The sequence below is a fragment of the Atractosteus spatula genome, chromosome 21 (genome assembly GCF_055471065.1).
Source record: "Atractosteus spatula isolate fAtrSpa1 chromosome 21, fAtrSpa1.hap1, whole genome shotgun sequence".
NCBI classification, from domain to species: domain Eukaryota; kingdom Metazoa; phylum Chordata; class Actinopteri; order Semionotiformes; family Lepisosteidae; genus Atractosteus; species Atractosteus spatula.
In genome coordinates this window covers 7,398,508-7,418,359 of record NC_142726.1, presented here as the reverse complement: position 1 = coordinate 7,418,359, position 19,852 = coordinate 7,398,508, and the positions used below count along the sequence as shown (strand labels likewise).

General features: G+C 36.9%; 1 protein-coding gene across 1 annotated transcript in view; it reads left to right on the top strand.

Moving 5' to 3' along the window:
* The first annotated feature begins 1,725 nt into the window (after window positions 1-1,725).
* LOC148817126 (serine/threonine-protein kinase Nek11-like) overlaps window positions 1,726-19,852 on the top strand; it is a 56,459-nt gene continuing 38,332 nt past the window's right edge. Inside the window, exons 1-5 of the mRNA XM_088939091.1 lie at window positions 1,726-1,871; window positions 10,409-10,574; window positions 13,713-13,831; window positions 14,650-14,714; window positions 15,590-15,716. Coding sequence (XP_088795217.1) covers window positions 1,726-1,871; window positions 10,409-10,574; window positions 13,713-13,831; window positions 14,650-14,714; window positions 15,590-15,716 — 623 coding nt within the window. The remainder of the gene's footprint in view (window positions 1,872-10,408; window positions 10,575-13,712; window positions 13,832-14,649; window positions 14,715-15,589; window positions 15,717-19,852) is intronic.

Below are 19,852 nucleotides of genomic sequence, written 5' to 3'. Positions count from 1 at the left end.
GATTACCCCCAGATCATTTTGAGCTAATGGAATTCAGTAGCAGTCGTAGCATTGTCAGTAGCAGTGATAATACTTCCTTAAAAAAGTAATTTCACTTACAGTATATAGCGCTGTTCTAGACATTCCTCTCAAAGCACGTTTGGGGAGGAGAACACAATAATAATAATAATGATAATAATAATAATAATGTATCGAATGCCCTCCACACACACTGTCTGTATGGTATGTTGATATTTTTGTTTGTGTAAAGAGTAAGTAAGAAAGTTTCTGACCAAATCACTTTCTTCCGCCACCTCATTTTCTGCAGTAATTTTCTTCTTGTGCTCCCATTCTTTATCCTTCTCCCTAAAAGTATGTAGAGTTCTGATTTAAAAATAAAATGTCATTTTATTTCACATTAAATGAAGTCATATTGTATATTGAGTTAACAGGTTTGTCTCTGGTCGTATTCTACATGAAGACAAAGCACGTTTCGTACAACCTGTAATGCAGTCTAAGAAAATCCTAATGGAAAAAATATTTATAAAACCACAGATGACATTAAAAAAATACTGACTCGTTGTAATTTAATACGGAAGCTGGGGTTTTAGCAATATCATCATGTAACGGATACTGGGCTCTGTAGATATACTGGCGGTATGTTGTATTGATTTTGTTACTATTCTGTGCATGATCATCTGGCCGCATTGCCGTAGGAGTCTTTTTGCCCCTGGGAAGTCTTGTATCCCCAGAGTGCGCCTGTGAGTTTTCTGTTACGTTCTCTGTAAATAAAATTGTCTCACACTTCGTGAGCTTCCCGATTCAGGTCTGTGTCCCAAAAGCAATGTGTCCTTAAAAAAAAACCCGTTAAACATCAGGCTTTGTTGCAATTCTATTATTGCATGAAGATTTCAGTTCAATAATTAAAACGTGCGGTTCATACAGTGCGCAGCACATGTTAAATTAATATATTGTAACGCACACGGCCGACATTAGAGGTTGTGCGACGGCCGTATAAGTTACAATATTAATATGGTGACCAGACGTACTCTTTTTCCCGGACATGTCCTCTTTTTGAGACCTAAAATTTCGGTCCGAAAGGGATTTTTAAAGTTCCAAAAACTGTCCGGGATTTTGTTTTGCTCGTTGCTCAGACTGTGTAAACAAACATAGGCCTACATATTTTCGCTCGTTCCATGCGTTACCGGTAGATGTTTTGAACTTGCGCGCAGCGTAGCTTGAAAAGGGTTTTTGTGCGTGTGTGTGGCTGTTTTTATGGCCATGAGAAATAACAATGTTTAACTTGTTTCATTATATTTCAAAATGTTTCGTTAAAATGTATCATTTTTGCAACCAATGAGGACTTCTCCTAAGTTACGATGTCTTCATTTTTTCCTCAGATGTTAAGACTTTTGTTGTGTTAAAATGAAAAAAAAAACTTTGTTGAAAATAGGGCTATATTTTTGTTTTTTCCTTGTTTGTCATTATGGAAGAGAAAAAGCAAACCCTGCAACAGTTTAAAAGTTTACTAAGAAAAAACAAGAGAGTTTAAATTTATTTTTTGATTACATTCATTACTTTGGAGGCATGTGTCAAGTGTCGATTATCCCCCGTCGTCGTCAAAAGATGGTCACCCTAATATATGACGAATGTTTACGTTCTGTCAACATGATCAAACTTCAAATTGCTGTGTGTGACGTCTTTTGGTCTTGTTTTTTTGTGTGCAGAAACAGCTGCTTGTGAGACATGGAAGCAGACCTGCACCCCTCAGACTCTTTCAGTCTAGGGATGATTGTGGCAGGGAGGTACACTCTTCAGAAAAAGCTGGGAAGTGGGAGCTTTGCCACGGTTTACCTGGTACTGGATTCCAAATCCAAGACTGAAGAGCAAAAGTAAGAATTGTTCTTCAGCTTTGTTTGAACCACACAATGCATTGGCATGCAGCTGCAGAGTGCTTTTTCCCTTAAAAGTTATATTGGTGCAATGGTCGAAATGTTTAAAACCTGCCACTATCGATCATCAACACAAGTGAGATATGAAAACAGCCTTGCTAAAGCAAGAACAAGTTAAAAACTGTCGCCTTCAACTGTGTCTGAAGCAAAGACCGTAACTTGTCAGTGAATTAATTTTTTTTAGTACTCTTAACTGCTTTGCCATAAACAGAGTTGCTTTGTTTAATGTTTACAAATGTTAATGTTATTAATTGAAAATGTGATAAAATATGTGTAGATATCAGGGTGTGTATAGAGCATATCCGTGTGTATGCAAGTTTTTGTACCAAGTATAACAATTATTGTTAATAAGTGTTTATTGTTCTTCCTTTCTTCTGTGCTTCCTGCTAGTAAGACATGAAAAACAATGTATGGAAATGTTTACATATCTTTCAAAGCATTCTGCCTTTTACATGAAAGAAAAATCCAAATCAAAATTTACTATTGAAAAATAATGAGCATTGTCAAGCTTGTGGGTTTTTTGATCTGACTAAAAATACTCTAAAAATTTTTAAGTGTCTGTCTCTTAGTTACTAATAGGTACTGTATCATTAAGCACAGAAACAGCACACTGTAGCTAGGCAGAGATTCCAGTAGGCTTTGTCTAGTGATTGTGAAATCTCTCCTACTGTGTGATTCACAAGCCCCTTCTGAACTGTTGGCATTTGTTCTGTCATGTTCTCCAAGCTTGTCATCAGGTAATTTGAGATTTGGAGGACGCTGAAGGATTTTTTCTAAGGCTAAGTGTCACTCTCAGAAAGCACCATAATGACAGGTAACAACTGTGAGAATTATGAATATATTGTCTATACCCAGAGGGTTGCTAGAAGGTATTTTAGTTTAAATAGTGTAAATTAAAATGATTTCAATTGGGCTGGTGATGACTAAGAATTAAAAAAAATAACTTTAACTTGCAGCTCACAGATTATTGCCACATACTGTATCACTCACTGGCACAACAGATTAATGATTCCAGATTTACCTTTGAACTTCAGTGCTAAACAAGTGCACATAACAAAGTCAGTATGATAATGGACAGAAACAAGAACCCTTCTAATTTGTTGCAGAGGCCTGGCAGTGAGTGCTCCTTTAGTTTTTTTATTGCTAGCTACAGTGTTCTCATTCACCAGCAATATACAGTAAAATGGCATTTTCTCCTATTCTGAGATTTATTTGAAGCAGCAGAGTAGTAAAGCAGCTATCAGTTTCTTGTGGGGAAAAAAAGCAAATACTTAGTTTTCTGGGCTGAGGGCCAGAGGTTTTCTGTCCTTATATAGCTTATAGAAAGCTTTTACTCTGTTATGTATCTGTGATTTTAGAAACATAAAGTATATTGATTTTACTGATTGATAAAATTGTCACCATTTTGCTTAATCTGCTATTCATAACTGACCGTGATACAGCTGAGTGACACCCTTTGCATAAGCAAGTCTAAATCGCCTCATTTGCAGGAGAGCTACTTTCACAGGTGAATTGTGCATTGTGCAGTGTTTGAGATGACTTAACCTGTTGAATGTTAAGACCAGTGAAAAACCAGGAAAGAAAAACATCGAAATCCCAAATTTTTTCACACAATATTCCTTATCATTTAGCCTTTGCAGAAAACATCCAATGTGAAATAGGAATGTTGGAAACTGGAGTAAGTCAGTGCAGTCTCTTATTGTCTGGGGTGCTTGCAGCCAGCCGTTTTTAATCCCGTAAAACAGTGCACTTTCTATGAAAAGATTGCTGTTTTCCTGATAACAGCTGTGAATTTGTTGCAGTTCTAATTGATTCATTTCTTTTGATGCTCACTATATCATTGACAACTTAATGCCTGAGAAAGGTAGCTAAACTGTGTCAAATAAGATATCTTAAGATGATGACAATTTATTGACCTTATAGATCATGACTGTTGAGGGCCAGAATTCGACGATCTTGATTTCAACCGCTGCTACCTGGAAGTCTTTCAAATTTTTCCAGCCAGATATGTTAGAACCTCATTTAACTGCAGTAGTATCCACTACAAGTGGGGATTGGTACAGAATACAAGACTGTCTAGTAGTGCCTGCCTTGAATGCTGATTTCTTTTTAATCATGACAAAAACATGGTGAAATACACCTAAGCAGTGATAACATTTTTGAAGGTGGAATCAAAGACAACTTTCAGTGTTAAGGACATCCCCATTAATGCATGACAGATTATCCAATAATGTCTCTATAATTCCAGGCCTAAAGTTCTGTTCTGGTTACTCATTAGAATTGTGAGAACTGCATGCATCAAACACGACATTCCAGCATGCACCTCATATTGAGCTACAGTGATTCCTCATTTTGACTGGCTGAGCCGTGCTGTGAGGTGTCTGAACAAATCGTTATAAACATACCCCTTCCTGCTGGGAAAATGACTTTAAGATAGAGCTTCACAGAAGGCTTAGTCTTGTTGATGCAGTGTTGACCACTGCGCTGTCCATTTCTGAGTTCAGGAAATAGTGATTATAAACATTAAAAAACAATTTTAAGGACACAGATCAGGCCGGAATCAACAGTGTTTCATGGGAAGGGATTCATTATTGGAGTTTCTTAGATGATCTCTTCTTGTTTTTCTTTTTTCTATTAATATCCATTATTATCTTTTTCATTTATCATTGCACTGCATTAGAAGGTTAATGAACAGTGAAAACCAGTTTCATGAATTATTGGAAAATTATTGAAGAAGCAAAACATACCATCTAAACACTAATAAAACTAAGACTGTAATATAGTGTAAAAGTAAGCAATATATATTCTGTAATGACCAAGATGATTATGACCTATGGCCAGCACAACAAAGGAGTTAAAAATTATTATATTAGGGCCTACTGACAGAATTAAATTACTCTCTTGTTTATATTTACATTATGAACTCATCATTTACTTTGTATGTATATATATATCTACACTACTAGTAAGAAAACAGACAGTTCTGCCAATATTTAGGTTTGGTAAACTTAAAGTAATGTGTTAATTTTTACCTTAGAACTGACAAATAGCTTTCTAATGTGTTAATGGAAGGGGCTGTTCTCTGCAGGGAAAGAGAGATTTATCATGTTGTTTGTTACACATATCAGGGCACAATCACACCCTAATCTATATATGAATGCATATGTTATCTTTTTAACAGATTTACTAAGCTATTGTTATCAGAGGGAAACACCTCCATACCTAATAATATCAGCTGCCTGTATTTTATCAGCACAAAATAAGATTCACGATATATAAATATAAGATGATTTCATCTTTATTTTACAGTTCCGGTGAAGCTGTATGTTTTAATCTATATGTAAAATGACTAACTTAAAGTTGATATCAACTAGAACTTAAAGGGCAGTTAAACACATACGAGGATAAGATAAAAAATGCAGTACATTTTAATGTGTTTTTTTAAAGATGAAATATCACCTTGAGTTTGTCTGATTTTTTATCTTATTTTATGAGGGTTTACATTACATTTATCTTTAAAATGAGAAAAAATTAAGAGCACATCTGAGTTGCCTCAGATTAATATTTCTTGGACTAAAAAAGGGATACATCATTTGTGCCTGACATGAGAATGAATGAGATTATATTTGCTGGTGTTCTGTAATTATCACAAAACAGACATTTTTTATTTCTTGAGCCACAAGAAAAAAAAAAGCCCTGGCTTATCTCTTGTTCAACGTGACCTCATTAATCCTAGAAACTTTGTTTTTACACCCCATCTTGATCTCGACACCAAGGTACACAAATTACCTGAAGATTAGACTGTTCCCCTTTCTAATAATGTCAGACTCCAATCCTTGGCACAATGCAAGTAAGCAGCAGTACCCTGACCCTGGCAGTTGCCCATGCCAGTTCTGAACGCAAGAGAGACGATGTTAACAACTTTTTGTAATGTTGTTGTACAACCTGCATTAGTTATTCATTTTAAAACACCCTGTGCTTCAAGGTGGTTACATTCTTATTGAAAATATTGTCACCTTTCAGGATCCCATTCCTTTGTTTGGATTCTCTCCCACACACTTTTGATCCATAAGTATGACCGTGGTTTTTAGGATCTTGGCCTGCTCATTGATTTTGAAGAGACAAAATCAATAACCATTAGGTTGTTCATTTTTGATTTTCGTAATATCAGCAGTTTACTTTTTTAGTGAACGTAAGTTGTAGAATGAAACCATTTCACCCTTCGCACAGTATGGAATAGAATATAATGTCTTTGCATTACCTAATACTCTGTCAGCAACACCAGCACTTGCGGTACTATATTGTGCTAAGTGTAGCTGAGTTTGGGGGAAAAGCAGTAAATCAACAGAAATCATGTTTTTGTCTTTGACAAATATAAGGTGCACTGATGCAGGATGTGGCCAAGATAGGAAAACACTGGCCAGTGTCCACGCACATGGTTAATAAATAACAGTCATAAATGTTCAAACTGGGGTGATTTAATTAGTAGATTAGCAAAGGGGTCTGTGCTGTACATAGTCATACATGGGATAAGCTTATCATGGCAGTGAAAATATGTGTTTTATTATCGATGATAAAGGTTGACTGGGCCTGTTGATTGTAAGAGTTCAATAGCTATTGGTGTTCATAGAAAGGTTTCTCATTTCCTGGTCATTTATTTCCTGCGTTTCTTGTTTACCTCTTTCTTTCATGAGTGGATAGTGACTCACGCCTGATGTTAAGAACTGATGGTAGGCAGATGAAATTTCTGAAACTTGTGTGACTCATTGACACTTTTTTTTTTATCATGACGGTTTGTGTCATAACAATCAGCTATTCAAACTGACAGACACTCCACCTAATAACAAGAACCTGTCAGAACGGACAACACACAGATGACAGGTGCTTATATTATTGTGACCTGTGTATTTATAGTGGAGTACCCTCTTCATAGGAGAGGTGAGAAGAGGTGCCTTATTGTTCCACCTTTTTGTGCAATTACACAAATTGCTGTGTTTGTTTGTTAGATTTAGTGTGCTAGAGCAGAGTTGAAGTTTTAAGAGCCTTGCCCATATTACCACTTCCACTCTACAATACTTTGTCAGAAACAATGAAACTTTTCTACAGAGTTGGAACCCATGCAGAACTGTTGTTTAGAATTGCCAGCTATGTATTTTCTGTTAATACCCTAACATCTTTGGTACCCATGCACTATGGGTGTAGGTGCATTTGAACAATACATTTAATGAGGAATTTTATTTGCATGCATTTTCACATACAAGAACGATTATATACAAAAGAAGGCCAGTTGATCCATCTATCCTGTTTGGTATTTAATTACTAATTGGTGAAAGGATCTCATCCAGTCTTTTCTTGAAAGAAGCCATGGTATTGGCTTTAACAACATTCCTGAGTTGCTTGTTCCCTATTTCACTCCCTGAATACCTTGGCAAAAGCATCCCCTCTTCTCAGTTATAAACGCACTTCTTTATAGTTGCCACTTGTGTCCTTTGGTTTGTGTTTCACTCTGTTGGTATCCTTGAGGATTTTGAATATCAGGTTGCCTCGCACTTTTCTCTGTTCAAGACTAAAACTGTTCTTTTTCTCCAGACTGTCAGTGTGACATACCCTTTAGCCCTGGAAGGACCTTCACTCAAGCCCAAAAATACAGTATTTCAGGGATTTTGTTTTATTAACATCACACACCAACTGTCTTTTTACTAGACAACCCTTGCATTCTGAAGTAAATTGCAAAAAGAAAGTTGTTTTTCTCCAAGACTATTGTCAGGCTAAATGCAAAAGAGTATATGCCTAACAAAAAATGTCAATTAATCCTTGGATCGTTTCTTTCTCAAAGCCTTGATAAGAAAACCACAAAACATTTATTTTCAGATATGATACGAGGGAATTTAGCAGTGACTTGACAACATGGGAGGGCTAAGAAATTTAGTTTCCTTAAAAAGTAGTTTGTAATTCCATTTGCCATGTCTCTGGCATCAGTGAAGCATGTTGGAATTAATATAACTTATGTCTATCAAAACTTCACCCCACAAGATATTAAACAGGATGATAACATGATACATCTTGACGGCATTCCCGTTCAGTGGGCAGCTCATTCGGGAGAAATTGTTCGTGTGCTCATCCTGCACATTTTATATGAGTTCTGTAGATCTGCAAACATTTGTCATTAATATTGTTAAAAATACAATAACAGCACTGAATAGCCTGCAACAGCACAGTTCTTGGCCATGTAATTAAGAGACAAAGTACGATTAGATTCTGTGAACCTGTTCTGTTCTGCTAATGACCTGAACTAAAATAGCTTTTCAAAGACAGTGTTGATTTTTTCTAAACACCAGAACAGCATATTGTGCAGTGAATGTGAAGTATGGAAAAAAAACATTGAGCATGCTATCTGCTTTGTCATGCAAATGAGATTTTAGAACATAAAATTGTGCAGAAAGCTGCGAATAACAAAAAGGAAAAAAGACGACTCGGGGACTTGAAACTACCATTTAATTATTCTGGTAAATGTCCTTCATTTTAATTGTCTGCATTAAAAAAGTTATTGAGCGATAGTGAAAGGAACTGGCCAGTCACAGAGATATTATTTTGAAAGGGTGATATTGGGTTTTATTTAGAGTGGTGGTTCTTGCAGCAGTGCAGAGTAATGGTTAGGGCTCTGGACTGCAGATGATGGGGGAACTGGCTCAATTCCCAGCGAGAGACACTGCTGTGCTACAAGGTATTTCACTCAGATTTATTCTGTAAACTCCACACTGAATTTATACCCACTCTTGTCCCTTTTGTACCTTATTACTGCCTTTGACAGTGCTCAATAAATTAAAGAAGGTTATTGTTACTGAAAATGCTTTGTTGTGATTGAAACCTTGTTCAGAAAGGTCACTGTTCTCCTCTACAAACCTGGATACATCTGGTGTCCCCAAGACTCTCACCTATTCTTTTCAGTATCTCTGTGTTACCATTGGGTCAGATTCTTCTTGGGTATGACATCAGCTTTCAGTGCTATGCTGATGACACCCAAATGTATGCTTGCATAAAATCTGACTTTAATCAAGCACTTACAAGTCCTATGATGTTAATTGGACCTCTTTATAAATGCTGCCTATGTGTCAATCTTATAGTAGCTTGACTATTGCTGGTCCTGCAATCACTTTAAGTACTCAGGTGAGGAATATTGCAGTCAGTTTTGACTTGCTCTGTTCCTGGCCTGATTGTTTTAATGCAGTGATTACTGATGTATCCCAACATGTTGTTAGTTTCTGAATTTGCTGCATATTCATAATTCAACTGTTCAGATTTTGACCAAAATTTACACTTTGAAATAATGTATTTACACATAAACCACTTGACTTAAATTGCAATTATTACTTTAGCAGTGTGTAATACTTGAAATTTAGAGGTGTACTTACATTTTAAGTTAATTACACTTTTAATGTTCTTTTTCATAACCTGCCATGCTATAATTGTAAGGTGTGTATCTTGTACTTATCTTATATTTGTATATCAGTATTTACATAATGGAGTTACAGTATTGGTCAAATTATTTAAAAGTAAATACAAGTGTGAATGTCACATAATAACAAAATAACTAATGTAATAATTAATATACCTGTGTATTATTTTGAAGTGTATTTGTTTTATCTTTTAATCAAAAAAGTAAAGAGGTTACAAAGTTGCTTTTTATAATGCATTTTAATTTTTGCATTGATTACTTAATTTGGGCATTAAGAGCTGCTAATGCGATTATTGTGTCCCCACAGAAAGTGGTTTGACAGGAGCAAAAGATCTTAATTTGCCAAAGCACTCGAGGTTGGTTTTTAGTCTGGTACACAACATTAATTTTCAAAGCACCACTCTGTGTGAAAGCCAGTAATGTAATGAGAGCCTTTCCATTGGAAAATCCATGCAGTTAATGAGAGGTTGTTGGTTTAATAACCTGTTTAAAGTAATCTGAATGCAGAAATAGGATAAACAAGTGCTTTTCAGTTCTGATTTGTGAATGCTGAATGTTATTTTTACTTGTTGAGTCAATAAGACTTCTTGTGGATTTTTTTCTTAGGCAGATCAAATGTCAGAAAACCAGTGTGGTTCTATAGCCACCAAATAGCTGGAGACTGAACGATCACAGGAGTCTTTTTACTTTTATATACATTTACAATAGAAAATGTTTTGTCTATTATTACTTATATTATTTGTCATTTGGAAGGCTACCTTGAAAGCTGAAAGCACTTTTCCTTTCTTTTTGCCCATCCTTAACCTCTGAGGTCCTAACCTTTGCCTGGTACTCCTCTCTCTGCTTCTTGCTGATGCTTTTTAAAAAAAAATCCATTACAATTGACTAATTCAGTCAGTAACTACGATTAAGGGAATCGGAGAATCTTTTAGAGAAGGAGAATCCTTTGCCTGGGTCCTCCAATGCAAACAGCTAATTTCAATAAGCCTGTGCTCTCTTTCCCTTCTACGCCATCATCCAGGAAAGTCTTGAAGCAGATCTCAGTGGGGAACTTGAAGGGAGATGACACGGTATGGTCTGCTAAAGAAGCCCAGCTGCTGTCTTGTCTGGACCACCCAGCCATAGTCCATTTCTACTGCAGCTTTGTGGAGCTCCAGTCCTTCTGCATCATCACAGAGTACTGCGAGGTACAGTGAGCCTGTTTCCCTCCTACAACCACTCCTGCAAGCAAAGGTGTTTCAGATGTGCCCACTCATGCAAAGACACAGTCTCAGGTTTATCTTGCACAGAAATGCTCCAGGTATGGAACACCTACACTCTGGAAGCTTAACCATGACCATAGTGTTGGCCCAAATGGCAAACCTATACTAATGCTTGCCCTGAAAGAGATTTTAGTTTCCACAGGCTTCAGAGGTTATATTCTGTTATTGCTGGAGAGCTGTGAAATGGATAGACTGGCTATCTGATGTCTCACGCACTATAGATTTGTTCATTGCTTAACTAATTGTGGGAGAGGGGTGTCTATGGGGAGGCCATCACTAGCTGCCTCATTCATACATCAATGACCCCTGTATAGCCTCAAAAGCCTAATTTAAAAGGTCTGACATATTCTTTAGACTGGCCTGACATTTCCTGGATTTAGTCTGAAGGATGATTGACTGACTCCTCTAGGGGCTCTAGTTCTACAAAGGTTAGAGGTAACTTTTATTTAGCAACAGATTAAAATGATTATTTTCACAACTTTACAGTATGTACTTTAGAATAGTCACATTTGTTAGAATGAAATGCAGTAGTTACCGTGTCTGTTGGCCTCTACTGATCAGGCCTGGCTAATATACTAAATATGTTGGGAAGGTGTAAAAACTCATGATGCATTTGAGCTATTGGTTGGTTTGGGTACACAGTAAAGTGTCCAGCTGAGTTTGTATACGAATTCCCCTAGTCATCCCTGTGAAAGGATTACAACACATTCATGTTTCTTATACTATTTTGAAATCCTTTGCTTCACCCAGTGGTGAAAATTCACTAATAAAACCCAAGCGGATGCACAGAAAATCTGCCCTGTTTTTCATCATCTGAAAGAATGACTGCTCTTTCTACCAGAATCAATACGCAACAACCCATTGGCACGTCACTTTTAGGCTAAACATTTTTATGACGGAGTTTGTAATGAAAGTTTGGAACCAATCCAAACTCCTGCCAGTCACTGGTTCTAGGATATAAATGCACGCCTGTAGACCAAAATTTCTACCATTCACAGTGCTACCATCAATGTAGAAACCACTTGCATTATTGTCTAAAACTTCTTCATCTGTACAGGTGGTCATCCCTCAAGCCAATGGAGTTTAAGCCAAAATATCTATAAGCTCTTTCAACGTCTGCAATATTGAGTTTTTCTGTGTCTCCCACAGTGCTAGACATGATCTCTTCTGAATTGATTCTCATCATTCTTTTTGAACAGGCTGAGGAAAATGTTACTGCCTCAATCTTTCTGAGACGCTTGATCTTGTCAGAAACAGTGCATCACATACAGTCTATGCATGCACTTACCCACACATGAAGACTTGCAGACTCATGACAGCTCATAAGACAATAAAAAACAGCCACATTTTGAGAGAAATGTGAGCACTGATGCTAGCGTACAAGACATATTATTTCATTTTTTTTAAATATTAAGTGTGATTTTGTATATTTGCCTTCTTATTCTTATTGTTATTAAAGCCATAACCTTGAGGACCTTTTTTATTCTTTTTTTTGGAGCTCACAAACTTGAGAATTCAAAGCCTGTGCTATAAGGTAGTCAGCACGCTACAATCCAACACTTTCAGGGTGATTTATTTCTGTCTTTATTCATGTGTGGAAAGACACATGGTGGGGTCAAGCTCACTGTCTAAACAGTCTCTGTATGGAGGAGGATGCCCCTGTGTAAATGCTTGTTGTTTTCTGTGCTGGTTTTTCAACTCACCCTGTGTGCATGATCCTGCCTAATAAGAGGTGTTTTACTATGCCTGTGAGACTTGTACAGTGATATTACTGCTACTTCATAACCATTCATTAAAAGAATTATATAGACTATACACATTTTTAAGAGATAAATACTAAAAACAAGACACACTAGTAGGTTATTTTTACCTCCTCATGCTATTAAACATGAATAATGCATTAACCTCTGCTTACTTGATAATATGGTGAAAGAAAATAAAACCCAGCTGAAGCCTCTAGCAAATGCTCTTTGGTGGGCTGTGGAAATGGGAAGAGGTGATGGCCTTTGCACAGCGGCAATCACGAATAAACCGTAGTGACTCTGATCGTAATGCTAAGCTGATGCTGCAGGCAGTCAAGAGCTATAAATACAGTACGTGGAGCGATGAGCATGTGCAAGGACACACACACACACCCTCACTGTGCTTCACCAACATGCTACATATACTTAAAACGAGGATACATTTGTGGAGCACAGCTAACCTTTGGTCTTTTCTCGTCAGATTCTCTCCATTATCACTGTACATCTTCATTATGGCTGTGCTCATGACATTGTCGGGTTATCAAAACCCAACCACCAGCTTCCCACCCCTAACCCCGAGCCAGGAATAAAGGTCTGCTGAAAAAAATCTCTCCTGCACCGGAGGATCAGAGCCTGACTGTGATAAAGGGCACTGATAAAAACGTATCCTAATCCTTTAAAACAAGCAGTCGGTGGAACTAATATGAACCATTTTCTTCCTGGTAGTGCCTTAAATGAATTAGGCAATCAATATCCCTATACTGGGGAAACAAGTAAAGGTTGATTTCACACTAGAGTCTCTTTTTAATGTTCCAGGGATAATCATATACATTTTTTTTACTATGTCCCATGTTGTAATTTTGAATGCTTTGCTTAAGCCCCCCTACTCCTTAACACTCCACTGATGACACATTTCTCAAAGACATATACAGTATGTGCAGGTTTTTTCAACATCTCAGAAATCCTGTAATCCATGAGGTCTTGTGACCATATTCAGCATCCAGATGTGTGAGAAGCAGAGAAAGGAAATAGGATATGTTCAGTATCAGGAAGCAAAAACCTAGCTTCTGCACAACCAAATGTTTATTCAAGGATCATCAGTCATTTCTTTAGCAAATGTGAAAATGTGAAAGCTTGTGTTCAGTGAAAAATTCAGCTCATTTTATGAAACACCTACCAAACAGATAACAGTGCATTGACTCATAAAAGCCTGATCTTAAGTTCAGCCCGAACACATTTTTATCACTATTAGGTTGTATGTCTCAAAAAGTCTTTTAAACTTAATAGAACTTCCCATCATGTCGTTTTTGCCTTTTATCAGTGTGGAGATCTGGACAGCAGAATTAAGAGCCGCTGGGAGACAGGGAGACTTTTTCCAGAGGGGCAGGTGCTGGAGTGGTTGATACAGACACTGATGGGAGTACAGTACCTACATGAAAGGTAATAGCAATCCTTCTGTTTCACTGGTCAGCAGCTCAGCCCAGTAACTACATACCATATAGCAGGTTTTATCTTTTTCATCTCAGGATCTTAATTTGTAATCCGGAGGAATTTTTCTGCATCTGAATTTTGGATTATCAGTGTAATGGACCATTGTACACATGTGGGGGGGAGGGGGGAGGGGGGGCAGCGATCCCGGTTGAATGAGGGATCTTCAAGGAAGAGAAGAATAGAGATAAGCTAAAGAACGCAGACCGTCAGGCTGTAGTGGCGTGTGCTGAATAGAGCAGGTGGGCAGCGCAGGTGATGCAGGTGAGGCAGATGAAGCAGCGGAAGCCTGTAGCAGCACAACTAAGCCAAGACTCATAAGAAGAATAATGTCATTTCAAAATAAGCGCTGCAATGAGAGTGAACATACACCCTGGTGTTAATGAGGTGAGTGCTGTTTAGTTATGACTCGGTGGAATTGACAATCTGCCATACCATGCGGAAATGCAGACAGGCAGATTGGATGATTGATCTGCTGATTGACCACTGGCTGCAGCTGGATTGACCCGGGTATGAGCAATACAGTACCCCCCTCCTCAGAGGGCGAGCTCCGGGCACTGGGGCTTGTCTGGGTAGTGGGCATGGAATGATCGCAGAGGTTAGGGGCCCGGAGCATTCAGGCAGGCACCCAAGCTCTGTCTTCAGAACCATGGCCCCACCAGTGAATCAGATACTGCATAATACGGTATGAATCCATTATAACTGGCTCCTGATAAATGCATTTTCATTATTAATATTCCACATTTTTATTTCAAACCTTTATGTTTCAGGCTCATCCTCCACAGAGATCTGAAAACTAAAAATATCTTTTTAAAGAATTTTATGATCAAGATTGGTAAGTGTTGAAATACATGGGAGAATATGAATGCATGCACAGGTGTCTTTCGTAACTTTTACATAAAAGTTTAGCTGTCAAGTGCGATCATAAGCATTACTAGTAAGAATAGATTTTTTTGTATCCTTGCAAATGCTACTGAATATATACAGCATATTTTTCCCTCTGACAGCTTTATGTGTCCTGACACTTTAGTAAGACTACCTAGTACTGTATTAAGAACAGTTTAAAGAAAAGTGTTGAAGCAATGTTGCAGCTAAAAGGAAGTACTCTATGTGTGACCCACTGAAATTAATGTTTTTAAGTTTAAGAAACAGCTGGATGAGATGCTCTAGTCAATTAAAATTGTAGAAACTAGTCAGCAGCCAAACAAGCAACAGACTGAATTGACTCCTCTTGTTTGTAACTTTTACTAAATATTTGGCATTTTGTTTTGCATTCAAAGCATTTGTATGTACTCTAGACAAATCTGAGAATAGGGGTCAGTTAAAGAACTGAATTCTGTACTGTTTCCTGCTCCACAAGCAAGGCGGGTCTGCAGTGGTCATTGTCAGACCTGAGGCCTGATTGAGAGTCACACCATTAATGCTTCTGAACAGCCTTGGAATTCATACTGTATGTGTGTTAAACTGTCGTGTCTACCACACTCGTGTGATCTGCAATTAACAGTGAGTTTTTAACTGAAGCCATGCTGACTTGCAATAATTTGTTACAGAGCTGGAAATGTGATAAAGATCTTTAAATTATGGGGTTTCTGTTATTATGAATGAATTACTGAAGTTGTTGTTATCACCTAGTAGCTAATGTAGATTCTGCAGTTTGCGTGTAAGTATATTCTGATGCTGAAATGACAGAATCCGTTCCGCCTCCCCCAGGTGATTTCGGTGTGTCCCGTATTCTGGCTGGTTCACTGGACTGCGCCACCACCTTCACTGGCACGCCCCATTATATGAGTCCAGAGATCTTCACCTCCTCTGGCTATGACGCCAAGTCCGATATGTGGTGAGTCACATTCTTTGTTTTTGTTCCTGCATTATTAAAAGAGTCCATGTGTATCGTATTATAGAAGTGATCCGTCTGAGTCCTACATAGTGTTATGTACACACCTGAAGAAGGCTCCACAGCTGAAACGTTGTGTCTCTTTTCTTTTCAGCCTGGAATTAACTTACCTGTTCCATTGCAGCCTATGAATACTTATGCAGCTACCTACTCTAGCTTCTTTATAGTTATATCTTAAGCAGGTTTTAGAGATAGTCCTTAATTAGAATTATATACAAAGAGTTAAAACACATGTACTTCTTTTTACCAACTTAAGTTGGATTACAGTTTTTCAGGACCAAAACTGACCACCTACAGTACACATTACTAAGTTTCTATGAATTTGTGCAGAAACAGAGAAGGAAACCCTGCCCATAAATTCAACAACACTGTGAAAAATCTGAAGTCTGAGTGAAAAAATAGTGCCAAACTAATGATAAAACGTAAATGGGCCTCTTCTGTCAAACTCAAGAGTTTTTGTGTAACTTAATATGTTTTCTATTTTTTATTGGAAAGGTGTCTGCATAAATTCCAGTCTGTTAAGTTATCTGGGTGTTAACATACAGTAGGTAAAAAGAAAGTATAGAAAGATAATAAGTGGAAATAAAAATATATAAAAGTAGATTTTTTTCTGAGACATGATATACAAACACAGTCTCAGAAAGTCCTCTCTAGAAATGAAAATGATAATCAGATGGAAAAAATATTTACAACAGTAAGCCTCAAGACCCATCCTTGTATTAGAAACATGGCGCCAAAATGTAATTTCCTATATGCGTGATAGTTGTATGAGGAGACATGAGATTAGAAAGTCATAAATTCAAATGAGGCTTAATTTCATTTACATTATGATTGTAATATTATTCAAATCCAGCTCAGCTCATTAAAGTGACAAGGCAAGACGGAATGCCAGTGCTCTCTTGTTCTGGGTGAGAATAGCATGACTTGTGGTTCTAACACCATATCAATGCTACTGTACATAGAGGCAGAACGGAACATGGGCTCCGATGCATCAAGTCACATCATCAGTTTATCTGCTAACACTACTGCTGCTTTATATGATTAAAAAATTTCCATCTACACAAGCATATCTTTACAATACGTCTTTTTTCCCATTGCAGTACAGCCTGGCTTTTACAAGATGTTGAACCAATTTAATATGCATGAATGCACTTCTTGATCAGCCGTCTTTACAAGGCCACCTGTTCCCCTATCTGTGTTTCAGCTGTCAAGATATGCTTAAATGTAGCCATTTTAGACAGAAATATCTATGATCAGAAACCAGTGCAAACCAATATTTCATTTTCTTTCCAAGAAAGTAAGAAAGCAACCAATTTATGACTTATGGATTTTTTAAGGTGAATATCTCCGCAGCCTCTCTCAGCTCTGATAGACAATTGATGGTAATTCTTTAATTCATGGTCATCTCAGGGGGTTAAAACTATGGGTGCAAAAAGGCATTTAGAAAGACATTTGAAGGAAGTGGATGGGATTAATTAGGAAAACCATAAATATAAATTGTTAAGTTTTTTTTTTTATTTGGAAAAAAAGGGAGTTCCCTGGGTCAAAAATAAAAGGGGATATCATAAAGGAATTGGAACAAGTATTCAAATTGAAAGAATGCTTCTCACACAATCGTTTTTAATTCTAAACTTGAGCCGAAGATTGACTGATTAAATAATGTGTACTGTGTATGTAAAAGTGTTGTTTCTGTTTTTATCTGTGCTGCAGTGGGGTGAATTCCAATCACTTTGGTGACTTGGCAACAAAGTATTGAATCTGAAACATTCAACTCTCTAAAGTTTATTTAATCTAATGTGCAGGCACCCCATATTGGTTTTCATTGTTCCATTGTATCATTTGAAACCTAATTTATTTGTGTCAGCTGTGTGGAATTTAACTAGACAGCAAATCTACAATGTTAGAGTTGACCGTTATTTTATTTTTTTAACAGATGCATGTTTAACATGAGAATTTAGGTATGGATGGTTGAGTCCTGTATTGATACAAATTATTAGACACTCCCAAAATGTTCAATGCAGTTTAAAGCTTCATCAACTGAGATAAGCTAAATACTATTTTTTCCTTGTATTCCATAAGCCGTTTTTGCTTGTGGTCTCCCAAAACATGTAAAAACAAGACAATGTTATTGTAAAGAACTGTTGTAGAACATGTTTGTAAAGTCTTGAGGAAAGAGCCTGCAGATGGAAAGATTCTGTGTTTGAAGTATCAATTAGTTTTTTGTTACTGTACTACAGTATAGGCTCTCTTTAAATTGCGAACAGACTTAATTGCTTAATTAAATGCTTATACTGTACATTGAATATAATTAGCTTTCATACGTATTGTTTCATGTCTTTGAGCAACAGAAAACCAAAAGGCTGAGGTTTGTAGACTAACACTTTTTAAAACATTAAAAGGAAAAGTACTGTATTTCTTTCCCCATCTGCAATAGTGTTGGACATACTGTTCCACTGTTGACTAACTCCCCATTCCCCGGTGAACTGCATAGATTATTAAATATCACAGATGGACGCCTCCTTAGTTCTCTAAACTTTGTGATAAAAGAGGAACAGTTTTATTCTTTTTCGTGTCTTATCTGATGTTCAAGCAAAAGGCCGTGAAGGAAGATCAAAGCAGACAAGCATCAGCTTTCCAGCTTCTAGTTTTGATCAGCTGGACCGAGATTGCTGCGAGGGTGATAATGAGATATTAAATGTCGCCTATACCTATGGAGAACTGTGGAAATAAATGTTTCATTGGCTTCACGAGCAGCAGGAAATTATAGCTCAAAGGCAGTGGATGCAATCTTTGTGAAAGCTGTTATGTGTAATCCAGTGTTACAGCAAGCCTGTTTAATAATACACACTGGAAATAAACAATTTCACTTACACCTACAAGTGTAAATAATAGGATTTTCTGCCTCTTTTAACTATTTGCTACTGGACCCCTTTTTTTAATTGAGGTGCTTTGAATTGGCTATTTCAGTTTTGTAATAATTAGTGATAAATGGCAACATAATTAAAACTACAGAACACAGAGAATTATGACATTTTAAAGCTTTTGTGTACTCACGTTATCTTTTGTCTGAGGCAAAAATAGATTGGAAGTAATTTGCAATGTTCCATACCCTAGGCATAATAACAAAATAACTAAATTATTACCACTGGCACAAATACCTTTATTGCAAGGGATAGGAAGTAACAATAATCTCAAAGTAACCAGATCCACTAACAATTAAAGATAAAAAAAGTGTTTTAGTAAAAAACATAAAAGTAACAGTAAATATTTTATGAAAAGTAATTTAAGGCTACTCAAAATAAATGTTTAGTCAAGTTACAGAATGGCTATCTTGGTACTGTAGGTTTAGCAGGTTTGGCTATTTTAGAATAATAAAGGTATTTCCAGTTGCTTTTTGCCAACCTACAGTAGTTAGAGTTACCCTCTCCATTTCCCTGTTGTGCCCAGTGTTGTCATGTTAATAATGGATGAGTCTGTGACTATGCTGATACTTTGCAGTGATAATTTGTAATACTACCTTATTAGAGGGGATTTTCATCAGCAGCTATAAATGTGTGGTCACAAATGGGCTGTTCTCAGAGACAACCAAATTTGAGGTACAATAGCTATGCAGTCACCAGATCAGTTATTGTTACACCTCCTTGTTTTATTTCTATAAAAGGCAAATGTGTTCTGCTGTAAGACAGAGAATTGAGGGATGTAGAAGCCCAGTACTTGGAAAATTAAAAAAGAAACAGATTGAGTTGGCTACAGAGGTCAGGGGAGAGAGTTATTCTTTTCAGAATAAATTCTAATTACATAACAAGTGGATTAAAGAAGCATGTTCTGTATAAAGCGTGTCCTTCAATGTATGGTCTTTGTGTGTCTGTTTACTCAAGCCCACACTAAGTTCTTGTGATTCAATGTAGAGAAGAAGTTTTTTTATATAGATATTGTCAATAAAACAGAAATCTTATACCAGTATCTGTGGGTTTTCAATTAAGTCTTGTATTCTATTCTGAAATATCTATTAACCTTTAGACTCAATGTTGCATTTGCAAAGCAATATACTTTTTTGCATGACATTATTGAATTTCAGT